The sequence below is a fragment of the Myotis nattereri genome (genome assembly GCF_964212035.1).
Source record: "Myotis nattereri genome assembly, chromosome: 13".
Taxonomy (NCBI): Eukaryota; Metazoa; Chordata; class Mammalia; order Chiroptera; family Vespertilionidae; genus Myotis; species Myotis nattereri.
Window position 1 is genome coordinate 42574332 of NC_138088.1, and position 25750 is coordinate 42600081.

General features: G+C 41.0%; 1 protein-coding gene across 1 annotated transcript; it reads right to left on the reverse strand.

Annotated features, from left to right (window-relative positions):
• Window positions 1-5773: 5773 nt before the first annotated feature.
• On the reverse strand, window positions 5774-25361 carry LOC308528990 (cytochrome P450 2C44-like; the record flags this gene model as incomplete). Its single annotated transcript, XM_081104951.1, has 9 exons — window positions 5774-5955; window positions 7230-7371; window positions 13716-13903; window positions 15090-15231; window positions 19378-19554; window positions 20038-20198; window positions 20819-20968; window positions 22982-23144; window positions 25182-25361. The coding sequence occupies 9 exons, from the start codon at window positions 25359-25361 to the stop codon at window positions 5774-5776; spliced, it is 1485 nt and encodes a 494-aa protein (XP_080961077.1).
• Between the last annotated feature and the right edge of the window lie 389 nt (window positions 25362-25750).

Here is a 25750-nt window from a genome sequence, read left to right on the forward strand (position 1 = left end):
TTGCCTGGGAAGTTTTAACCCACATGCTGTATTCACCAGACCTTGCTCCTTCAGATTACATTCCAATCCATGGCACATGCACTTTCTGAGCAGCACTTCAAAACGTATGAAGAAGTGGAAAATTGGGTTTCTGAATGGTCCGCCTCAAAACAAGAAAAGTTCTATTGGGACGGTGTCCACAAATTACCTAAAGATGGGGGAAATGTGTAGCTAGCCGTCTTGTCCTAGGCTTTTGTTTGCTGGAAGCTTTTTGATGACTGCTTCAATTTCTTCCATGAGATTTTTAGATTCTTTTTGATTGAGTTTTGGAATGTTGTATTTTTCTAGGAATTTGTCTATTTCCTGCAGGTTGTCTAGTTTGTTGGAGTAGAGTTGTCCATAGTATTTTTTAACAATCATTTGTATTTCTGTGGGGTCTGTTGTTATTTCGCCTCTATCATTTCTGATTTTGTTTATTTGGGTCCTCTCTCTTTGCTTCTTGGTGAGCCTGGCTAGAGGTTCATCAATCTTGTTTATCCTTTCAAAGAACCAGCTCTTGGTTTCATTGATTTTGTGTATTGTTTTTTTGGTCTCTATGTCATTTCTTTCTGCTCTAAACTTTAGTATCTCCTTCCTTCTGCTCACTCTGGGCTTTTCTTGTTACTTTCTTTCTAATTCTTTGAGATGTAGAGTTAGATGATTTACTACCATTTTTTCTTGTTTTTTGAGATAGGCCTGTAGAGCTATAAACTTCCCTCTGAGGACTGCTTTCATTGTGTCCCATAGGTTTTGGATTGTTGTGTTTTCATTGTCATTAGTTTCCAGGATGTTTTTAATTTCTTCTTTGATCTCATTGGTAACCCAATCAATATTTAATAACATGCTATTCAGCTTCCAAGTGTTTGAGTATTTTGGGTTGTTTTTATTGTAGTTTATTTCTAATATTATGCCCTTGTGGTCTGAGAAGATGCTTGGTATGATTTCAATCTTCTTGAAATTGGGGAGGCTTTGTATGTGACCCAATATGTGGTCTATTTTTGAAAATGTCCCATGAGCACTTGAGAAGAATGTATATTCCGTGGCTTTGGGGTGAAATGATCTGAAGATGTCAATTAACTCCATCTGATCTAGTGAGTCATTTAGGATTGCTGTTTCTTTGCTGATTTTTTATCTAGAGGATTTATCCAGTGGTGTCAGTGGTGTATTAAAGTCCCCTACTATGATTGTATTGTTGTGGATCTCTCCTTTGATATCTTCCAGGAGTTTTTTTTATGTATTTGGGTGTTCCTGCATTGGGTGCATATATGTTTATCAGGGTTATATCTTCTTGTTGTATTGATCCCTTTAGTATTATGAAGTGGCCTTCCTTATCTCTTGTTATGGCCTTCACTTTGAGGTCTATTTTGTCAGATATAAATATTGCTACCCCAGCTTTCTTTTCATTTCCATTTGCCTGAAAGATATTTTTCCATCCCTTCACTCTCAGTCTGTGTGAGTCCCTTCTTCTGAGGTGGGTCTCTTGTAGACAGCAAATATATGAGTCATTTTTTTTATCCATTCAGCCACTCGATGTCTTTTGATTGGAGCATTTAGTCCATTTACTGCCAGAAGCCGGTCCATCCTTGCTGCTTGACACAGTCGCTACAGGAAAGAAACATCTGCACAGCATATGTTTCAAGGGACCTGGCGTATATAGCATACTGTTCTTAATATGTTTGCTCCCCTTAGCGCTGTGTGTTTTAACCAAGGTCACCTCTCCGAGAAAGGTTGTTTCCCCAGGTAGGAATTTTTCCCTGAAGTCAGGGAGGGGATGAAACTCCTTAACTAAGTGCCAGGTGGGTAGTTAATCACTTTAACTACAAACAATCATGCTTAAGCTACATAATCTTTACTCCATGGAATGGAGATAAGAAACGCCCTAACCTTTCTAATAGAAATTGACAGGATTAAAATCAACTGGTATAAATATGGATGTAACAAAACAATAAACAGCAGAACCTCTCTGGAGAGAGACCAGAACTTGGCTGGAGATCCTGGCTAGGCTGCTGATCAACTGAACGCTGTCTCCGTGTCATTCCTTCTTTGCCGACTCCGTCCACACCTTTGGGGACCCCTGGACCCGCTGGGGTTGGACCCCGGCATCTTACATTTAAAGTTATTATTGAAAGGTACTTGTTTGTAGCCATTTCTATTTTTTGTGCCTGTTTTCTTTCTTAGCTTTTTCTTTTTTCTTTTTACACCAGTCCCTTTAGCATTTCTTGTATTGCTGGTTTGGTGGTGATTAACTCCCTTAGCCTTTTTTTGTCTGTGAAGCTTCTTATTTCCCTTTCAATTCTGAATGATAGCCTTGCTGGATAGAGTATTCTTGGATTCAGTCCTTTGCTTTGCATCACCTTGTAAATTTTCATCCATTCTTTTCTGGCCTGATGTGTTTCTGTTGAGAAATCATTTGATAATCTCAAATGAAGAGATCCCTTGTATGTAACTTTCCGTCTCTCTCTTGCAGCCTTTAAGATTCTCTCTTTGTCCTGAACATTTGCCATGGTAATTATGATGTGTCTTGGTGTGGGTCTTTTTGGGTTCACCTTGTTTGGGACTCTCTGTGCTTGTGTGACTTTTTTCTTCCCCACCTCAGGGAAGTTTTCTAATATTATTTCTTCTAATAGGTTTTCTAACCCTTGCTCCTCTTTCTGTTGTTCTGGCACCTCTATTATTCGTATGTTGTTTCGTTTCATGTTGTCTCATAGCTTCCTTAGGCTCTCCTCCTGTCTTTTAATTTTTTTCTCCAATTGCAGTTCAGTTTGGGTGTGTTTTGTTTCCCTGTCTTCTAATTCACTAGTTTGGTCCTCCGCTTCTCCTAGTCTACTGTTGAAACTTTCAATGGTGTTTTTTATTGCAGCTATATCACTCTTCATTTCTTCTTGGTTCTTACCTAAGTTATTGATTTTTTCATCGTTTTCTTTTTGATTCTTACATAAGTTGTTGATTTTTTCATCTGTTTCTTCTTGATTCTTGCATAAGTTGTTGATTTTTTCCTCCATCCGGATTATGCATTCTAGGACCATAAATCTGAATTCTTTTTCTGTCATGCTGCATGCCGCTGTATCACTTAGCTGCTTTTCTGGCGAGTCCTCCTTTTCTTTCCTTTGGTGGTTTCTTTGTCTACCCATGTTTGATCTCACCAACATATCTAGATGTTGAGTTATTCAGTGGCTTCTCCCTGGGTTGCAGTGGCTACTCGGGCTGCGGTTGCTCCTCGGGCAGTTGTGGTAGCAGCTGCTCCTCAGTTGGCAGCAGCTCCTCTGGTGTGTGATGTTCACAGCTGTGGTGGCTCCTCTGGCTGGTGGGGGAAGGCTTCACACACAGCTGCTGTTCCTCAGACAGAGGGTGTGGTGATCACGAGACGGCTATTCCTTGGATGGGGGCGGGCTACACACCCAAACATACTCTTATGTGTTAGAAACTAACAGGGAAGATACATAGGAAAGAGGAGCCTGAGCAAGCTTCTTGGACTTGGTCTATAAGAGCCCTGAGAACTGGAAATTTATGGAGGGTTTTCATCCCAAATGACCATAAATATGAAGCTGACTGCAAGTTCACCGAAAATTCAGAGCTAGAACTGACCAAAAGTTATATATTATAACTTTTTGTACTGGATTATGTTAAGTAAGGTCTTTGAGACTTAATATTTGACATCACTAAAATCAAAGATATTTTGTTCTAAACCTGTCTTGCTGTGATAGCAAGTTTGTAGAAATACTTACTATTTACCAGCTAGGACCTATGCATAACTTTCAGTTCATCTCACCCATCTTTCTATTACATTTCAACTTCAGCCTCAATCTAGCCTGAGTTTCCCACTCCCCTAGGAAGCTCTAGATTGAATTGTTCACACCCCATAAGTAGGATGATTCCCTCTAGTTATGGTTATGCCTGGTGCTGGGCTCTTCCCTTTCCCTCACTGGCCTGTCCCACTTCCATACTGATGTTCCAGATGGCCTTGAGCAGGGATGCTGTCTTGAACCTGAACTTTGACTGCTGTGTGCCCTGAGGCAGGGTTCCAAAGACGCCCATTAGCCATAGAGTACTTACTCCTTATTATGCTTCTATATATCAGGACAATAGTGCTAATTATTAATGATTTTGTGCTTATGCATATGTACTTTTTGAAAAGACAACTTTATTGAGATATGATTTACATCCTATAAAATTCACCTGTTTAAGGATACAGTTCCGTAGTTTTTAGAATATGCAGAGTTGTGCAATCCTCACGACAGCTTAATTTTAGAATACTTTCATCACCCCCAAGAAAATCCTGTGCTCATTTGTAATCACTTTCTAGCCCTAAGCAACCATTAATCCACTTTCTGTCTCTGTGGATTTCCCTATTCTGAATATTTCATATAAAGGAATCATACGATATATATGTGGTCTTTTCTATCTGGTTTCTTCCACCGTTTATAGAATATATATCCTTCCCTGTTGAGGCTGAATAATATTCCATTGTACATATATGTATAGTCACATTTTGTTACCCATTCATCTGTCAATGGATATTTGGGTTGTTTCTACCATTCGGCTCTTGTGAATTATGCTCATAGGAACATGGGTGTCAAATGTCAGGTCAAGTCCCTGCTTTCAGTTCATTGGGGTATTTACCCAGAAGCTCAGCTCTACTTTTAAAGCTCCCTTTCCCCCAGGATCCCTGGAGGTGGGGCTGCCAGCTGGTTTTTGAACCATCCTTTTGTGCCAGCTGCTGCTCACATCTGGGCCACTGCTGGGGTAGTTGCAGCTGTTTTCTGGGTCACTGTTCTCTTGGGAACGCTCAGTCTTCCCTTGCAGCTCCTCTTGCTTTTCAACCCCCAAATCCACCTCTCACCTCTTTCTGAATAGGATGTGGCTGTGCAAAGTTTGACATCTTATGCAAGAAGGCTCTTTGAGCCTGGCCAGTGAGGTTCAGTGGTTAAGTGCAACCTATGAACCAAGAGATCACAGTTTGATTGCTAGTCAGGGCACAGGTCTTGGCTGCAAGCTAGATCCCCAGTAGGGGGCGTGCAGGAGGCAGCCAATCAATGATTCTCTCTTGTCATTGATGTTTCTATCTCTCTCTCCCTCTCCCTTCCTCTCTGAAATCAATATAAATATTTCCAAAAAAACAAAAGAAGCCTCTTGGAGCCCCATGCACATCAATAGTTGCAAATAGATGAGGGTGGTGTAGGGAGAGATTTGTGATAGGTTATTGTTTAATTTCATCTACGTATTTATCTTATCCTAAGTGTAGAGGGCCATAACTCATGGAAAGAAATGCTTGAGACCTGAAATAAAGTCAAACATACAAAGAAAATCTATTGTGGAAGTAAGGATTTATTTTGTGAATGTGGTACAAATACTACAATGCTTTCAATTGGAAATAGAAGTCACACACATTATAGTAACCTCCCTGTTTTGAAAAACAGCAGAAAATCGGCATATGTGCAAAGCCACAGAAAGAGTGAAGGCTCTACTAAATTGCTAATTATCCCCGACAAAAGCCTTGTGTGGGCCTGGTCTTGGTTCTGCACAGCGTGGTTTATAAAGAACTGTACAGGGTATGAATACAGTGTTTGTGCCCTTGGCGTTTCCAGGACCCAGCTTCTTTTTGTCAAGAGATTTGCAGATTTAAACAAATGTCCATCAAGCTTTTAGTGAGTAGTGTTTCTGTCCTACACAGTATTTAAAATGAAGAGAAAGACTATTGGGGAGTAAGAGGAAAAGCAATTACTTTGAACCAAATTGTTACAAGAGGAAAGTTCTTTCATCTAGGAAGAAGGCGCAGCTTAAAAGGCGGGGGAACGTTGAGAAGCCCAGTAACAAGGGGCTTGATCTCTAGTTCCCTGGGCTCCACCAGGGGCTTGAGGGAGAAGTTTTGCAGGATGGTGGTGAGGAAGAGGAACAGCTCCACGCGGGCCAGGCCCTCGCCAACACAGGCCCGTTTCCCTGGAAGGAGGAGACATCCCCATTAGTTCGCTCCAAATGCAAATACAATAAATAGCTCATATTCAGATACAATGTGCCAACTAAGACAACCAATACAATATGCCCCCAAGAGCCATGGAAAACACTGATCAGAAAAGGGGATTTTATCAACTGCCAGAAGCCAATTATTTGTCAGTATATATCAAAACTCTCTCAAGAAATGTTTGCTCTTTAATGGGTTGTTCTCCTTCTGGGTATTTAGCCATAGGAAAGAGAGATGCATCTATTAGGATGTCACTTGCATTGTTATTTATGATATTGATGAGTCAGATGAAAACTGTATATCCATCTATAACGAACTAATGGAATAAATTCTACTGCATTTCACACAATGAAACCCAAATATGTTAATGTGGAAGATTATTTAACACCACAGTCTGTCTTTTATCACAACAAACTGAGTGAAAATAAATGATGAAAGATTGTACAGAATGAACCACATTTTATTTTTAAATATACATCTATTATGTATACTTAGACAACAGTGGTTATCTCTGTAGAGTAAAATGGCAAATAATTTTTATTTTTCTCTTTTTTTTTGCTTTTCTGCATTTTCCATCTTTTACGTTGAATACATATTATCACTGTAATTAGAAACAAAGCATCTTAACTGTTATTTGTTAAATACTTAGCAAATGACTGAATAAGATAAAGAAGAAGAAAGTGTGCTGACCAATCCTAAGTTGTCTTTATAACCTTATGGGAAATAGTAACCGGAAGCCAACCAGCTCTTGCAAAGAGGCAAGGGTATGTGGGGCTCAGGTTTCAGAGGGGAAGAAAAAAATACGAAGTCGCCAAGTCTCTTTGATGGCCTCTGGCTCTAAGAATCAGAAAGTTAATAATCATTAGTAATTTTAAAAGAAGAAAAAACTTGTACATTTGTTTTGGAAAAGTCAATATTACAAAGGGGAAATCAACAGATAAGAGTCTGCAAAAGCAGGTCCCTCTGTCATCTGGTAACATGTGGCATTTGAATTGGCTTGACTTCGGTTTCTTTAAAAACTGGCATTATACTCAGTTACCCAACAACAAAACAGTCCCTGGGTGACTTCTCTAATCCTACTGGTGCACAGACTGAAGTGGCTCCATACAGTTACATCAGAAACTGTAACAGTTTCACATGATCAACTTCGCTATCATCCAGGGATTACTTAGTTATGCCAAAATCTCAGTGAAGCTAAAAAGTTGTCCAAAACGTGCAGGTGTATGGTGTGGATGGATTTACTTGTATTTACCAAGGGAAAAGGGTATGAAGTAATCTGTTTTCCTGAGGCTGCCATTTTTATCCAAAAAGTGGCCTGGGTCAAACGTCTCTGGATTGGGGAACTCCTTGCAGTCAAACAAGACTGAAGACAATAATGGCAATACTGTGGTGCCCTGGAACCAGAAAAGAGAGAGGGGTTGTACTTTATCGTGCCTATCCTTGATCCATTAACAAGGCTGACACTCCTAATTAGTGGATGGAATAGGACTGAGCACTCTTAAGCTTGCCTGGGGAGTGACTGTCTTGAGTTATGGCTATTTTATACATGCTATTATCATACAATACTTATTGAGTAACGAGATAATTCTCTTTGGGAAGAGTGGTGTCATGATCAATGTGAGGTAACCAGTTATTGTTGATAAGCGGGGGTTTGCCACCCACATTGTCTAGACATGACCTTTACTGGAATTGCTGCCTCAAATCGGAAGAGTCTACTTTTCTACAATTTGTTCCTTTCTGAATTCAGGTGTGAATGGAAGAAAGTGAGATACGCAAACTTGAACCTACTGAATCAGACTCCACTTCCCTCATTTGAAAATTGGGATGAGGTAACAAAAACACAGGCTTTCCTCCTAATTTACAGATTTCTGTGAGGCTTAAGTGACAAAACAATATTAAAAGCTACCACTGTGCTTAGCTGTTTATAAAGTGTATTTAATTCTCACTGCAACTGTATCCAGCAGGCTCTCTTCTTGTTCTAATTTATAAGTGAGGACATTGAGATTCAGAGAGGAAAACAGCTTACTTAAGGTTACACTGTTAGCAAGTGGCATACTTAGAATCTGCCCAAGTTCTACCTGATCATAAAGCACCTATTAAGTGAAAGCTGCCTTTTTTCCATTTTCACTTTATTTTCTATGTCCTTTGTCGAGTGAGACTCCCTCCACGTTCTGTGTGGAGTAGGGTTCGGTATCTGAAAGAGGATCCGCACAGCAAATGAGAGAAAAAGACACGAGATAATTTTGCAATATTGGGGGACCAGGCTGCAAGTCCCAAAGGACTTCCTCTGTGCTCAGGCTTCTCCAATCTTTTATTGATCTGGGATGCACCCATAGCATAGCCCTTAGGCAGGTGACCCCCTAGTAACAAGCAGACTAGCCCATCAGCAAGGATTTACATAATAATAAATGGGGGAATAGTTTCAGCTACCACTGTCTGGACAAACAGAGGTGGCGCCTAGCTCGGAGCTTTGCTAGGGCTTCAAAGGCACCCAATCTTTGGGGGGTTTTGGAGAGTTCTCTGTCTATGCTTATCAGATAGTGAAGGCAATAAACAGTTTCCCACCGTCCTTAAATGTAATTTTAGAATTATTGGAGAGGCAATACATGCACATGGAATAAAATACCCCAAAATATGTACAAAAGGGTATAAAGTAAAAATAAGTCTCTCTTCTTATACTCAAGTCCCCTGGTTTTCTTCTTGGTGTAATTACTATTAGCATTTTATGATCCATCTTTGGGAGATATCTTATGGATTTAAAGAAAGGACACTTATATACATATATCCTCCACTATTTTCACACAAAAGTAGTATCCAATAGTGTGCTGCAGCTTGCTTAGTATTCCACTTTATAGAAATAAAGGAAGTTTTTTTTAATTAAATCTTTATTGTTCAGATTATTACATTTGTTCCTCTTTTCTCCCCCCATAACTCCCCTCGACCCAGTTCCCACCCCACCCTCCGCCCTCACTCCCCCTCCACTGTCCTCATCCATAGGTGCACGATTTTTGTCCAGTCTCTTCCCTCATCTCCCAGAACCCTTTCCCCCGAAGAATAGTCAGTCCATTCCCTTTCTATGTCCCTGATTCTATTATAATCACCAGTTCATTCTGTTCATCAGATTATTTATTCACTTGATTCTTAGATTCACTTGTTGATAGATGTGTATTTGTTGTTCATAATTTGTATCTTTACCTTTTTCTTCTCCTTCCTCTTCTTAAAGGATACCTTTCAGCATTTCATATAATACTGGTTTGGTGGTGATGAACTCCTTTAGCATTTTCTTATCTGTGAAGCTCTTTATCTGACCTTCAATTCTGAATGATAGCTTTGCTGGATAAAGTAATCTTGGTTGTAGGTTCTTGGTATTCATCACTTTGAATACTTCTTGCCACTCCCTTCTGGCCTGCAAAGTTTCTGTTGAGAAATCAGCTGACAGTCGTATGGGTACTCCCTTGTAGGTAACTGACTGTCTTTCTCTTGCTGCTTTTAGGATACTCTCTTTGTCTTTTGCTCTTGGCATTTTAATTATGATGTGTCTTGGTGTGGTCCTCTTTGGATTCCTTTTGTTTGGGGTTCTCTGCACTTCCTGGACTTGGAAGTCTATTTCTTTCACCAGGTAGGGTAAGTTTTCTGTCATTATTTCTTCAAATAGGTTTTCAATATCTTGCTCTCTCTCATCTCCTGGCACCCCTATAATTCGGATGTTGGTATGCTTGAAGCTGTCCCAGAGGCTCCTTACACTATCTTTGTATTTTCGGATTCTTTTTTCATTTTGATTTTCCGGTTGGGTGTTTTTTGCTTCTTCGCATTTCAAATCTTTGACTTGATTCTTGCGCTCCTCTGGTCTGCTGTTGGGAGTCTGTATAATATTCTTTATTTCAGTCAGTGTATGCTTAATTTCTAGTTGGTCCTTTATCACAACATCAAGGGTCTCATTAGATTTCTTGTACAGCTCATTAAGTTTATCAGCAGTCTCTAGTAGACTCTTGAAAGACCTCAAAAGTGTGATTTTGAATTCTATATCCAGCAGCCTGCTTCCCTCCAGTTCTGTCATTTGTGTCTTGTTTCTTTGTCTCGGCATTTTTTATGCTTCGCTGTGTCGATAGAGTGGCTTTCTGTGCTAAGTGTCCCAATTACCTGAGGTAGACACTCTTGGTGCACCCCCTTGTGGTTTTGTGCGCAGTCTTGTTGTAGCTAAGCCTTGATTGTTGTAGGTAACACTGGGAGGGATTAGACCTCCTGGCCAACTGGCTGTGAGAATCAGCTGTGTCTGCAATGGGAGAACTCATGTCATGGATCTCTAGGGTGGCGCTAATCTAGCCTCTGCCTGAGGCTATCCCAAAAATGCCTCTGTGCAGGGCTTGGGTGGGGCGGGTCCCAGGGGAACAGCAGGTTGGGCCGAGGGAGCAGTTATGGCTGCTCTCAGTCCCATCCCCAGAGGCTCTGCATCTCAGTGTCCCAGCAACCACTGCAAACCTCGAAGAAAAAGCTGCCCTCGGGTTCCAACCAATGCCAGACAGTCCCGCTTCTCCCGTTTGAGTCTGGGTCCCCAGAGACTCGCCCGGAACTGGAGCTCAGAGCCTGAGACTCCCTCCTGATTGAAACAGACAACAGTGCCCTCAGCCGCCAGCCCGCTCCGCACGCACCTGCGCACCTTAGTATTTCACTTCCGCACTGCGCCTCCTCTGAGTCTCGGTATGCTTTTCTCTTTCCTTCTAGCTGTGGAATTTCCACTCAGCCAGCCTTCCTGTGGTTCTGGGTGATGTCCGTTCCGTCTTCTAGTTGTATTTTTGAAGTGGTTGTGCAAGGCAGCAGTCTCCGGTGTTTACCTATGCCGCCATCTTGGTTTCCCCCAGAAATAAAGGAAGTTTTAAAGTCCTTTGTAAATGAACATTTGGGGGTTTCCCAATCTTCAAGTATCACAAATATTGCTGCAATAAATATTCTTATTTTATAGAAAGTACACAAAGGATAAATTCCTAGTAGTGGGAATACTCTTCAAGTTGTATGTGTGTTTTGAATTTTAATAGATATTACCACATTGTCTTCTATAGAGGTTACACCAATTTATAGCATTAACAAAATTATATGCTTTTTTACACCCTGCCAACATATTATAAGTAAAAAAAAAATTTCTTTAGAATTATAATTTTTATTATATTTCATTGTGTGAGTATATTTTTACACATTAAAAAACCATTTGTAATTATTTTTACTCAAATTTTAATTTCGTTTTTCACGTTCTGCATCTGTTGGTTTTTGGGTTTGTTCAAACTGACTGTAGGAGTTCATTTTATTTTTCAGTAATTAGTCCTTTCCTCTTATGAACCATTCAAAATTTTCTCTCAGTTTGTCATTTATCTTTTCACTTTATTTTTCCAGGCAGATTTTCCTTATTTGCATATAGCCAAATTTATCAATTTTTAAATACAGGGCCCTTTTACTCCCCTCTTTTTTGGTGTTGGGAGTCAATGTTAGAAGTCTTTTAGAACTCTGAAATTCTAAAAAAAAAAGTCATCAGTTTTATTCCTAGTACTTCTAAAGTTTAATATTCTATGTGTGGATATTTGAGCCACCAAGAATAAAGTTTCATGTAAGATATGAGGCAGGGATCTGTTATTATTATTTTCCAACTCCCCCAAGAGTTTTCTCACCTCTGTTGAATATTCCATATTGTCCCTCTAAGGCAGTGGTTCCCAACCTTCCTAATGCCGCGACCCTTTCATACAGTTCCTCATGTTGTGGTGACCCCCAATTTCATTGTTACAAATTGAACATAATTAAAGCATAGTGATTAATCACAAAACAATATGTAATTATATATGCGTTTTCCGAGGGTCTTAGGCGAACCCTGTGAAAGGGTCGTTCGACCCCCAAAGGGGTCACGACCCACAGGTTGAGAACTGCTGCTCTAAGGGGAAGACACCTTCATCAAGTATGACGTTTTCATGTATAATTAAGTTTATTTCTAGACTTTATTCCTTGATCTGTCTTTTCAGGGAGGTATATTACACTGCTTTAATAACTGTGACTTTGTATTACATTCTAACATTTGGTAGGACCTATCCCTGATTATGTGGGTTTTTTTTTTTCTATATCAAACTTAGGATCTGCTAGCTTAGTTCCAAGAAAATCTGGTTGATATTTTCATTGAGATCTCATAAATGTATAGATTTTTTGATTTGGGGATAACTGCTACTTTTCTACCCAAATGCAGAATAAATCTTGTAATTTATTCAATTTATATCTGTCATTAACATTTCAGTTTTCTTTTTATAGATCTTGAATGTTTTTGTTCAGTTTATTCCTAAATATTTTATCCTTGTTTTTATTAATGAAAACATATCTTCATTATATTTTTAAAATCATTTTTATATTATATAGGTGGCAATCGATTTTTTTAAAATAATAACTTTGTACCTAACCACTGAATAATTCTGTTTTTGCAATTGTGCTTTGGCTAATTTTCTTTTAATTCCAGGTATAATTATATCATTTACAAAGTTGCTTCTTTGTTTGGAATGTTTTGTCTCACTATTTTTTTCTAATTCTACTTGCATAATATTAGTACTGGTAGATACCCTTGCTTTATTACTACTTAGGAATGCTTTTAATCTTTCAATAAGCATGATTGGGAAATACGTGTCTTTTTTTCTGGCTAAAGAGATGTTCGTCTATTCCTACTTTATTAAGGGTTAAAAAATAAAAATGAAGTACAAATAGGCAGTTATAAATAGTCACAGGGATGTAAAGTACAGCATAGGAAATATAGTCAATAAAATTGTCTTAACTATGTATGGTACCAGGTAGGTCCTGAAACTAATAAAATATTAAATGTCAATTATAATTTGAAAATAATTTTTTAATTAAAATGGCCATTGAATATTATCAAAAGTATTTTCTGTACAAATGAGATAATCATATGAGTTTTCTCCTAAATTTTATTTACTTATATGGCGAATTTTATTAAACTAGATTTCCTGGTGTTAGACCATTCCTGTGTTCTTAAGGATCTCAATTTCTTGGTGATGTGGGGTTTGTAATGTGATGCTAGACTTAATGTACTAATACACGTTTGCATTGATAGTTTTAAGTAAGTTCGGTGGCTGCTTTGTAGTATTTTTTTTCTGTTTTGCAATATTTTGATCAGGTTGGCACTTTTTCTTCCTCTTCTATGCTCTGGAACTATTTAAATGTAAAACCTAAGCCCCTAATCACTACAGGAGACTGACTATATCCCTAGGGAGCACGTAAGTTTTGGTAAATGCTAAGTGCCCTACAAATGTTAACTGTCAGGAGCAGCAACATCTCCAATGGCCAATACATAAAGTTCTGGGAGGAGAACATTTGGGTTAAAGAAGATTGACACTGGCTTAATTACCTTAGAGCTACAGACACATTTTCCACTTCCCCCCTTTTAAAATCTAACCTGAAAAATCAGATTGCAGTTCCCGTGAGATTCTCGTTAATGGAAATCACTGCTCCCAACTACATCCTATCTGAGAGCAGGAGGGGCCTGGGAGCCCCAGGTCAGCCCCCCCATTCTAGGAAGGCAGAGGCCGGCTGCAGAGCTGCAGAGTGACCTGAGGGTGCACTGCGTGCAGTGACAGGTTTCCAACCACGGCATCTGACTCTGACTGCTCTCGTCCTGCAATAGAACGGAGAGCCTCTCACGGCCCCACTGAGGGACCGCACCGCCCTCCTGTCCCAGTCCGCTTTCCCAGACACATCTAACCTTGGGGATGACATATTGTCTGAATTTCGTGTCCTTGGTCACGGCATGTGGTACATTAGATGGAACAAGGGTGATGTATCTTTGTATCTCATTCAGCACAGCCTCTGTGTAAGGCATCTTCATCTTGTCCTTCAAGGAGGGCCTCTGGTTGTATCCAATCACACTGTCAATTTCTTCATGAACTTTGGCTGCAGAGACAGGAATCATGAATGCCACTCAAGAGATGTGTTCCCTGGGTACCTGGGAATTACCTGAAATGCTTGCCATGTGCAGCAGAACATGGCCTAGAAAAGGTTCCCAATGTCAAAGACCTTTTGCTAAACAGCCCATTGCTCTGCTCCTGATGAAATTTCTCTAAAAAAAAATATATATATATATATTTTATTGATTTTTTACAGAGAGGAGGGGAGAGGGATAGAGAGTTAGAAACATTGATGAGACAGAAACATCGATCAGCTGCCTCCTGCACACTCTGTGCTCGCAACCAAGGTATGTGCCCTTGACCGGAATTGAACTGGGGACCCTTCAGTCCGCAGGCCCACGCTCTATCCACTGTGCCAAACCAGTTATGGCTGGAATTTCTCTTTTCTATTTTGCTGTAAATGCCAGAGACTTGCTGAAGGAAACATAAAGGCTGGATTAACTATCTTCTCAGCTTCCTGCCTTCATTGGTTTGTTCTCAAGTACGGGTGAGGCAAGGACCTTTGCAGCAGGGATTATGGCTGAGCCCATGATTCCTGGCAAAGCAGCTGTAGGGGGACATGTTTGATCCTCATTCTAGCGGGAGCTGTTTCTTTGTCACCTTCATCCAGTCTCCTTCTAGTTTTGTTGGGATGGTAAATGCCATTTTGTTGGGCAGCATAAACACTGGCTTTATAAGGCCTGTGCTCTGAGAATGCACTTGAGACAATCAACCAACCAACATTTCATCTTTGACTGTTGTTATATCACAGCTAAAAATCCCCCTTGGGAAATCTGGTCCATCTTCAAGTTGGGAAAAGAGAGGCCTGAAAGATTAAATGACTTGTCTGAGGCCGCACAGCCAGGCATTGACAGGCCTAGGATGAGCACCCAGCATCGGGACTCACGGGGCCCTCATCTGACGAGGGCTTACTCTTTGGCATTGAACCTCATACATAAGACTCAGGATTCCGAAGTTCCTCTGCTTCCAGTTTAAACAACAGCCTTTCAGTTCTCAAAGGTGCTTCCTCCTTATCAGCATTATTAGATAGAGTTCTGATCTACAAACGCAAACCACATACATGGCCATTTGCATGGTGCCCTGAAAGGGGCCCAGAGAAAGCGAAGAAGTCACGGTCAGCAGTGTCTTCCCACCCTCGCCTCGTGCCCTGATCACTGAAATGCTTGCTGTACCTTGCACCTCTGGATGTTTCATGAGGAGCAGGAGCCCGTATCTCAGGGTGGAACTGGTGGTCTCTGTTCCTGCCACAAACAAGTTGGATCCACAGACTGCCAAGTTCTCCAAGTCAAATTCAGACATGGGGTTGTGTTTCTCCTGTAGGTGGGAGAGTTAATGGCTATAGGCATTAAAAAGAAGGCAATGGCTTATCAGAGCTCCATAATCACACACCTTTACTAGTAATTGGCTTCATTTTTTTTGCACTGTCATGCAGTGGATAAAAAAAATAAAATCAGTTGTGGATCAACACTCCAAGGTTCAATCCCAGGTTAGTCAATGAACAGATGTGCGCCTTTGGCAAGTTACTTTAATCGCTACTCAGTTTCATAATCTTTGAAACGGAGATAAAAAAAAAAATAGAACATGCTCCATAGGCTTATTATAATGATGAAAAGAGTTAATGAATGGGTGGAAACTCTTGGAACTCTGCCTCAAATATACAAATACTCAGTGAACGGTATCTGCTTTTATTATATTTAATGAAAAAGACCAGATGATAAACTCTATGCAAACACAATGTAGAGAAAGCACTGATTTATAACTGGTCTGTTTCCTTCACTTACACTGACTTAGATGCTTTTGGCCCCACCTACTCCAATATAATGATGATTGTCAATTCATCATTATAATGGCATTTCTAATATGAAAACTACTTGTAGGGCATTTCCACTCATAATTTTTAAAATATATTTTATTGATTTTTTACAGAAAGAAAGGGAGAGGAAGAGGGATAGAGACTTAAAAACATCAATGAGAGAGAACCATCGATCAGCAGCCTCCTGCACACTCCCTACTGGGGATGTGCCCGCAACCAAGGTACATGCCCTTGACCATAATCGAACCTGGGACCCTTGAGTCCGCAGGCTGACACTCTATCCATGGAGCCAAACCAGCTAGGGCTCTCATAACTTTTTACATGGGGTCTACAAAGTGTTTAGACAATAAATTGATCCAGGGCTTAAAAATAGTGAGTGAGCTTCCTATTTTAAAATGATTCTAGTAAAAATAATAGGGATTAAGTCTTTGTGGATGTATCCTGCACACCTGGCATAAAAATGGGCACTAAACATTTGAATGTTTAATGCTATTACACTAGTTAATAAAATTTCTAAGGGGAAACCAAGATGGCGGCATAGGTAAACACAGGAGTTTGCTGCCTCACACAACCACTTCAAAAATACAACTAAAAGACGGAAGGGACATCATCCAGAAGGCTGGTTGAGGGGAAATTCCACAACTAGAAGGAAAGAGAAAAGCATACCGAGACTCAGAGGAGGCACAGTGCGGAAGTGAAATACTAAGGTGCGCAGGTGCATGCGGAGAGGGCTGGCGGCTGAGGGCACTGTTGTCTGTTTCAATCAGGAGGGAGTCTCAGGCTCTGAGCTCCAGTTCTGGGTGAGTCTCTAGGGACCCAGACTCATATGGGAGAAGCGGGACTGTCTGGCATTGGTCGGAACCCGAAGGCAGCTTTCTCTCCAAGAGGCTTGCAGCGATTACCGGGACACTGAGAAGCAGAGCCTCTGAGGGCAAGACTGAGAGCACCCATAACTGCTAGCCCCGACCTGTTGATCCCGTGGGACCTGCCCTGCCCAAGCCCTGCAGGGAGGCTTTTGCTGGATAGCCTCAGGCAAATGCTAGATTAGCACCTCCCTAGAGATCCAGGAGCCAGGAAACCCAGAGGTCAGAGTGGGACCATCCAGTTTGCAGATCCATGGAACCATAAAGGACACACACAGGGGTCAGACTCAGTGAGCACCAAAGCCCCATTGAAGCAAGTCTTGCTGCAGAGGGGTGTCTCCAGCACAGAAGTTCTCCCACTGCAGACACAGCTGATTCTCACAGCCAATTGGCCTGGAGTTCAATTCCTCCCAGTGATAACTACAACAATCAAGGCTTAAGTACAACAAGACTGTGCACAAAGCCCACAAGGGGGTGCACCAAGAGAGTCTACCTCAGGTAATTGGGACCCTTAGCACAGAAAGGCACTCTATCGACACAGCAAAGCTAAAAAATGCCGAGACAAAACAACAGGACACAAATGACAGAAATGGAGGAAAGCAAACTGCTGGATATAAAGTTCAAAACCACACTTTTAAGGTCTTTAAAGAACTGTCTAGAAGCCACCGATAAATTTAGTAAGACCCTCGAAAAGACTGGTGATACTGCCGATAAATGTAGTGAGATCCTCAAGGAATCTAGTGAGACCCTCAATGTTGTGATAAAGGACCAACTAGAAATTAAGCATACACTGACTGAAATAAAGAATATTATACAGACTCCCAACAGCAGACCAGAGGAGCGCAAGAATCAAGTCAAAGATTTGAAATGCGAAGAAGCAAAAAACACCCAACCGGAAAATCAAAATGAAAAAAGAATCCGAAAATACAAAGATAGTGTAAGGAGCCTCTGGGACAGCTTCAAGCATACCAACATCCGAATTATAGGGGTGCCAGGAGATGAGAGAGAGCAAGATATTGAAAACCTATTTGAAGAAATAATGACAGAAAACTTACCCTACCTGGTGAAAGAAATAGACTTCTAAGTCCAGGAAGTGCAGAGAACCCCAAACAAAAGGAATCCAAAGAGGACCACACCAAGACACATCATAATTAAAATGCCAAGAGCAAAAGACAAAGAGAGTATCCTAAAAGCAGCAAGAGAAAGACAGTCAGTTACCTACAAGGGAGTACCCATACGACTGTCAGCTGATTTCTCAACAGAAACTTTGCAGGCCAGAAGGGAGTGGCAAGAAGTATTCAAAGTGATGAATACCAAGAACCTACAACCAAGATTACTTTATCCAGCAAAGCTATCATTCAGAATTGAAGGTCAGATAAAGAGCTTCACAGATAAGAAAATGCTAAAGGAGTTCATCACCACCAAACCAGTATTATATGAAATGCTGAAAGGTATCCTTTAAGAAGAGGAAGGAGAAGAAAAAGGTAAAGATACAAATTATGAACAACAAATACACATCTATCAACAAGTGAATCTAAGAATCAAGTGAATAAATAATCTGATGAACAGAATGAACTGGTGATTATAATAGAATCAGGGACATAGAAAGGGAATGGACTGACTATTCTTCGGGGGAAAGGGGTCTGGGAGATGAGGGAAGAGACTGGACAAAAATCGTGCACCCATGGATGAGGACAGTGGAGGGGGAGTGAGGGCGGAAGGTGGGGTGGGAACTGGGTGGAGGGGAGTTATGGGGGGAAAAAAGAGGAACAAATGTAATAATCTGAACAATAAAGATTTAATTTAAAAAAATAAAAATAATAAAATAAAATTTCTATATTCCTATATATTTAAATTATTTTCATTGCTGATTATTTTTGGTGGGCTTTTAATACCACTGATTTTTAAATTTGAGGAAAGTACTAGCCTACTTGTTTTTAAATTCGCTTTATTTTTAAAACTCTGAGTCATTTTTTTTCCACTCAGTTTCTTTATACTATGTCCCTTCTATTCATTTCAAAATGGACTTATGTCTGCATGTGGAAATCCAAATTTTTTGGCACATTGTCGTTTCCTACCTATAGTCCTCACTGTCTTTATCTGGAATCAAGAATGTTGAGTATCTAAAACTCCCTCACAAGAGAAAGTTCAGTTCATTTTTGTTGTTATTGTTGTTTTAAACATTTTTAATGATTTTTAAAGAGAGAGGAAGGGGGAAAGAGAGGGAAACATCAACGTGAGAGCAAAACATTGAGCCTGACCAGGGATCCAGCCTGAAACCTGGAATCCAACCAGGAATCCAACCAGCAACCCTTCAGTGCATGGGACAATGTTCAACCAACTGAGCAATACCAGCCAGGACAGTTCAGTTAGTTTTTAAAAGTCTTTGCTGATGAAGAGCGTTAAGGAGAAAATGGAAATGTTAACATATATTTTATTTATGTTCTACTTATTATTTTAGTAACTAGGATGAATTCCATTGTTTTATTTAATTCTTAGCATAAGCCAAATCTATTATGCAGTAAGATTATATAGATTTAATATTAACTTAATTTAAAACAGAGGGAAACAAACCTTATAGGAAAGCAGAAACACTTCAAAAACACTTCTATTGATAGTTATCTTACAGGAAAATAGACGTGGAGAGGAAGTTCTATAATTACTGATAATAGTGTGCCCCATTGCCATAACAATCAAGAATTCCCTCCATGGTGTGACTGTGCTCTCATGCACTCCCATGGGAGGGTAGGATGCGGTGCTGGGGAGAGACGGTGCATACAGTACCTGCTCCATCTTGCTGAGGAAACAATCGATGTAGTCTCGAGGGCTATTCTGATCCAGGGACTCCTGATGCTCCTTCACTTTTTCCAGAATGAAATTTTTAACATTTGAGAGCCTTTTGGAAAATGCTCTGTGCTCTCCAGGGAGATGCTTTATGAGTTTTGGCCACAGATTGTACATCTGAAAGTGAGGGGAGGGGAGAGACACTGGAAATTCAGTTTGTGAAGGGGGACCAGAGCTCCTGAATGGGCTGCCTAACCCTCTCTGTGGTCTGGCCAGACACAATCCCTTCCTCCAACTTCCAAGCAGAAGAGAAGGGAGGACAATCACAACATACAGGAGAGCGGCCCTGCCCGTCTCCTTGCTCGTCCAGGCTTGGGCCAACCCCTGAGTCATACAGGAGAGAATGAAAAGAAACCCAGGCAACTGAGAATGTTTTATCCGTCCTCTTTTGTGTGAGTAAAGCCATAGAGGCAAGCAGAGGGCAACCCCCCAATGGTGCTGGGATAACTGCCATTGCATTCATTCACTTGACATACGTGGAGGGAAGGTGACAGTGAATGCTGACATCAACCCTTGTTCCTGGAATAGGTGAGGTCATAGCCCTTTACTCAGCCTGGCCCAATGAGATCAACCACCCTACAGATGCAGCCTCCGCCTTACCTGGTTCCATGGAGAGCTTAATTTCTTAAAATTTTCATTTAACAAACGCATCAGGTAAAGTAACTTCTCATCGTCGTACTGGAAACGCTCGTTGAAGAGGGTGGAGCAGATCACATTGCAGGGAGCAAGTGAAAGGATCAAAGTAGGGTCAAAGGGCTGAGCTGACATGAGAAACGAACAACTCTTAACATTTAGGATTTTCATCAAGAACAGCACCTTCTTCCTGCTCAGACTTATACGTAGGATGGATTTCCTCTAAACTTCCCCAGATTAGGATGTAAACACCTTCTAATAATGCTGACACTAGATAATATTACACTATGCTACTAATAATATCGATTATGTTATTATAGGAATACAGTACTTTCATAGTCATAAGAGCAACAACTGACATTATAGAGCATGTACACGTTGGATACTGTGTAATTGTCTCACAAACTACCTTATTGAACTCTCATTTGGAGGTTTGACTTTTTTAGCTCCGTTTTTCAGATGTGGAAAGTGCACCTTAGAAAAGTTAAGAAACTTGTCCAAATTTCCGTGTCCAGTAAGTGCTGAGGGTGGGAAATGAGTCCAGACTAAAGGGCGTGAGAGTCCTACCTGAAAGCTCTGTGTCACTTTCTCCCACCCCTTTTCCCAGCCAGCTCCCTGTGAATAGAGCAGGTTGTGGGCCTCGGAGTGATTCTGAAAGAAGGAGCTTTGCCGGGGGTGGGGTGAGGGGTGTGGGTGGGGGGGTGCAGGAAGCCCCCTTGCCCCCAGAGGGCTGATCAGTGGGATTCACCCTCTGTCTTTCTGAGCTCCTCCACCAGGAACTGGGCTTCCTCCTGGACCCTCTCCTCGATGCTCCTCTTCCCCATCCCGAAGTTCCTCAGGGTCATGAGGGAGAAGCGCCGCATCTGCTTCCACGTCTCTCCATTGCTGAAAAGGATTCCTAGGGAGAGCAAGGAGCGGGGTTTTCCTCAAAGCTGATCTCTTCCCAGGGCCCCTTGGCAGGGATTCAGCAAATGGCAATTGAAAAGCACAACCTATTCGGGGTTTGGGTGAAATATTTATTTGTCACAAAGAAAAGAAAACCCATGCTCTGGCCAACAGGGGGCTGAGACGATGGGACGGGGCAGGGGAATCCTTGGCCAGGGGAAAACATTCCCAAACGTGGGAAGAGCCCTCTGTCTGGTTTTCTTAAAAATGGTCAAAAGTGGCACGTATTCTCACACACTCCTTTCCTGGGTGTCTGTTTTTATACTTCATACGCCTCCAACGTGTGGTGTAGTTCTCGCTGTGATTTTCTCTGAGAGGATAAGCAAAGCAAAGCAATATGGGATTTAGGATCTTAATCTTCTGTGAATTTACTACAATGAATGTTAGCCTCATCCAAAAGAGACGAAGAAAGGAGCAAAGGAACCCCATATGTTCCATACCAATGCGTTCTAATTTCTTCCTCTGTACAAAACCTGTTACTTAGTCTGAATTTCATATTTCTCCTGATGCACCATCAGTTTCATCAGCATGTTGTATCCTCTCAAAAGTCAATGCCCATTGGCAGCTGCTAACTGATCTAAGCAAATGACCTAAGACTGGAACATCAAAACACACACCAACACCTATTTAAGGACTACGAATCCGAAGATGTGACCTATGAGTATCACACGGGTTAAACAAAAACATCGTGACCTGTGCCTATCACACAGAGGTTCAATAAAAGCTTCCATAACTACAGAGCAGGCGTGGAGAGTGGCACTAATGACTGACAATTTGCCTTTATCTCTCGGACTGAAGTTTGGTCAAAAGGAGGGAATTGTTAATAAAAGAAATACAGGCCGAAATGGAGTCACTTTTGCTAAGCCAGTCACCAAACCAAAACTTAATAACCTGATTGCAGTTTCAGCCTCTCCCAGGAGAGGAATTTTTAACCAATCAGCACAGAATTTCCTGATTTATTCCAGCAAGGTAATCTGCATGATAAAACTCCTGCCATTCCCTTTCTCCAAAAAACAGTAGACGACCTGGCCTACAAATAATTATTTCTTTCCTTTTGCTATTAACTCCCCTCCCACACCCATCTATTAAAGCCTTCCATTTTGTACAACCTCTCAGAGGTCCTCCTCATATATGTGGGGTGTTGTCCAATACATGAACAGCTTCATAAAACCAATTAGAGCTTCAACTTTCCTCAGTTGAATTTTGTTGTTTAATGGAATTCAGTTTACATTTCTCTGGGACTTGCAATTTTATAATTTTAAGTGGTTTTTGAGGTATATAGTACACATATTTCTTTACATATATCAAGTATTACACAATAAAAATAAAAACAAAGATGGAGCTGGCTATGCCAAAAAGACCAACTATGGATTTAGAAGGTTGGGGTTTTGAACCGAAGGATATCAACTGATCCCTCAACTTTCAGGGAGTGGAAGGAACTAGAGATTGTAATCAATGGCTCAGTCCATCATGGCCATGGAATAGCTCTGAACACCAAAGCCCAGGTGAGCTCCTGGCTGCCGAACACATCAATGGGTAACATTCTCATTTCTAGCGAGAGGACACAGAAACAGAAGCTCTGCATTTGGGACCCTCTCAAACCGTGCCCTCAGTGTCTCTTCATTTGCATCCTTCATATGATAAAACTGTAATTACAAGCTAGCACCTTCCTGAGTTCTGTGAATTATTTTACCAATTATTAAACCGGCGGAGGTCATGGGAACCCCGGAATTTTTCACCAGTTGGTCAGAAGTATGGATGACCTGGGAATCCCTGAACTTATGGCTAGCCTCCGAAGTGAGCTCAGTGTTGTTGGGGAAAACGCCCTTAACCTATGGAGTCTGCACTAACTCAGAATTACATTGCAGTATTGTAGCATCTAATCAGTTGCTTGGTGCAGATCAGACACTTACTGTTAGTCATTTTTTGCTAAAGAAAATGAACCCACATTTTGATTTATACATACCATGTCCTTTTTGGAAATCTGAAATAATTGGAATAGGTCCTCTGCCAAGGAATTCATCACCATGATCGATCAGAGCTTCCTTCACCGCCTCGTATCCATGCAAGACCACAGTGGGCTTGGATCCAACATACAACGTGTAAACAGGGCCGTACTCTTTGGCTAACTGGAAAAAGATTCAAGCAGGTACATAAACACTATTGCAAAATCTCTCCACTGTAGACTTGGGTAGAAATTAAGTAATAATTTATATATAACTTAGACTTTGCCCCATCCATTTCATTTTAGAAATTTAACCCAGGTTATAGTCATGGGTTCACCCTTTCCTTCATTTATAGTATGCAACCATTAAGCAAATATTTACTAAGCACCTGTACTGTGTCAGACACTCTGTACAGCCCAGGAGCCCCCACTGAATTTAGAGTCTAGTGAAAGTGACAGGCAGCAAATGATATTTGCAATACAAATTGAGCATAATTCTATGAAAGGGATAGAGTGCACTATGTTGGATGATAATGGGAAAACTTAACAAAACAGAGAGGTTAGGAATCTATGAGGAGGTAAGATTTAAGGTTCAACTAAAGATGAGTAGGAAGCAGCCAGAACATGAGCTCGCGGGAAGCTCAGTAAGCAGATATGAAAAAGGAAGAAGCCTATATATTTCTGATAGCATTGTTCCAAGAAGAAAAAGAGAGCATCAAACTTCACTGGGAAGGCAGGGGAGGTTTGCAGGGGTGGGGTGGGGTGGGGGTGGGGGTAAGAGACCAACCAAAGGACTTGTATGCATGCATATAAGCATAACCAATGGAAACAGACAAGGGTGGGGGGGAGGGGGGTTAGGGCATATGCCAGGGGTGGGGGAGGCCAGGGGGAGGTCAATGAGGGGGCGGAAGGAGACATATGTACTACTATTTGTAATACTTTAAACAATAAAAAAAATAAAACAGCCAACAATTGGGGTAGAGTTTTTAAACACCATTCTGCTCTCTACTTCTATAAGTTTGAGTATTTTGGATCCCACATGTAAGTGAGATCACGCCGTATTTGTCTTTCTGTGTCTGATATATTACTTAGGATCATGTCTTCTAGGTTCATCCATGTTGTAAATAGCAGGATTTCCTTCTTTTAAGGCAGTGGTTCTCAACCTTCTGGCCCTTTAAATACAGTTCCTCATATTGTGACCCAACCATAAAATTATTTTCATTGCTACTTCATAACTGTAATGTTGCTACTGTTGTGAATCATAATATAAATATCTGATATGCAGGATGGTCTTAGGCAACCCCTGTGAAAGGGTCATTCGACCGACAAAGGGGTCACGACCCACAGGTTGAGAACCGCTGCTTTAAGGCTAAATAATATTCCATGTGTGTGAGACAGAACAGGTGATAGATGATAGATGACAGATATCCCACATTTCCTTTATTTATCCATTGATAGACATTGATAGACATTAGGCTGTTCTGGAGAATATATTCTTGCAAGATAAACTGCTGGTGATAGTATCTTTTCTCATAAATGCCAAGGAATGAATGTCAGTCAGGGTAGCAGAGCTGGGCTGTATCAGAGCAAGATGCTGGGGAGGGGAGTGAGGAACACGACACCTCCTCTAGATCATTTAGTGTAAAACAGACGCAACAACAATAATCATATAGGACACTTGACACATTCTTACATTTGCTGGGCTTGCCTTTTGGTGTTATATGCTGAAGGGATTGGAAGCCTTTATATTAATTTCTTTTTTTTTTTATAATATTAATTTCTGATTGCAGAATGTTCTTATGCACTGAAATCCAACCTATATTTCTGGTCAACATACCTCACTCCCTGCTTGCAAGTGTCCAGTCCAGAAAGAAAGAGGATATGTCTTATAATACGAAGTAGACATTCCAAAGTGCCTCAGTGGTGAGTCAAAGAAAGAAAGACTGAAGCCCTACCCGGTTTGGCTCAGTTGACAGAGCGTCGGCCTGCAGACTGAAGGTTGCAGGCACATCCCCGGTGGGGTGTGCAGGAGGCAGCTGATCGTTGTTTCTCTCTCATTGATGTCTCTAGCTCTCTATCCCTCTCCCTTCCTCTCTGTATAAAACCAATAAAATATATTTTTTTAAAAAAGGAAGATTGAGGGAGGAGAGCCAGCCTGCACTGGTCTCAGGTGCAGAGCCAGAAGGTGAAGATGGCCAGCCCCAGAATGAAACCCCCTTACCTTGCTGAGAGATGCAGGGATGTCCTTCAGGTTTAGCTGCATCAGATTCCCAATGATGGGCAGGGGAGTGGGGCCCGGTGGTAGCCGTCCCCATTTACGACCTTCTTTCCACACCCAAAGGAAAACCAGGCAAATGACAAAAATAATAAAAACAGGAGTCGTGACTCCCAGCATCTCCATCTCAGCTACTCAGCGTGAGGAACTGTCCGAGTGCTTGTTAGGAGGCAAAGTCTTGTGCAGGGGTGTGACTTGGCAGTTCTTGGATCTGGGGGAAAAAAACAAAAAGCCACCAAGCAAACAAACAGACATACAAACCCCTGGAAATTGACTTTGGCTTTATTTACTTTGCTGAAGCTTGAGATCAAAACTCATGACCCCTCCCTCTCATAACAAAATCTGCAACTTGGGATTTTCTAAGCATCTCCATGGCATATACTTTTCTTCTTACAGCACTACTGATAATTAACTATAAAGTTGCATTTATTTTTTATAACTTTCTGAAACTGTTAAAATAATTAAATTGATAAATTTGAAAAAAAAATAGATCATATATCCTGAGATCTGATTTG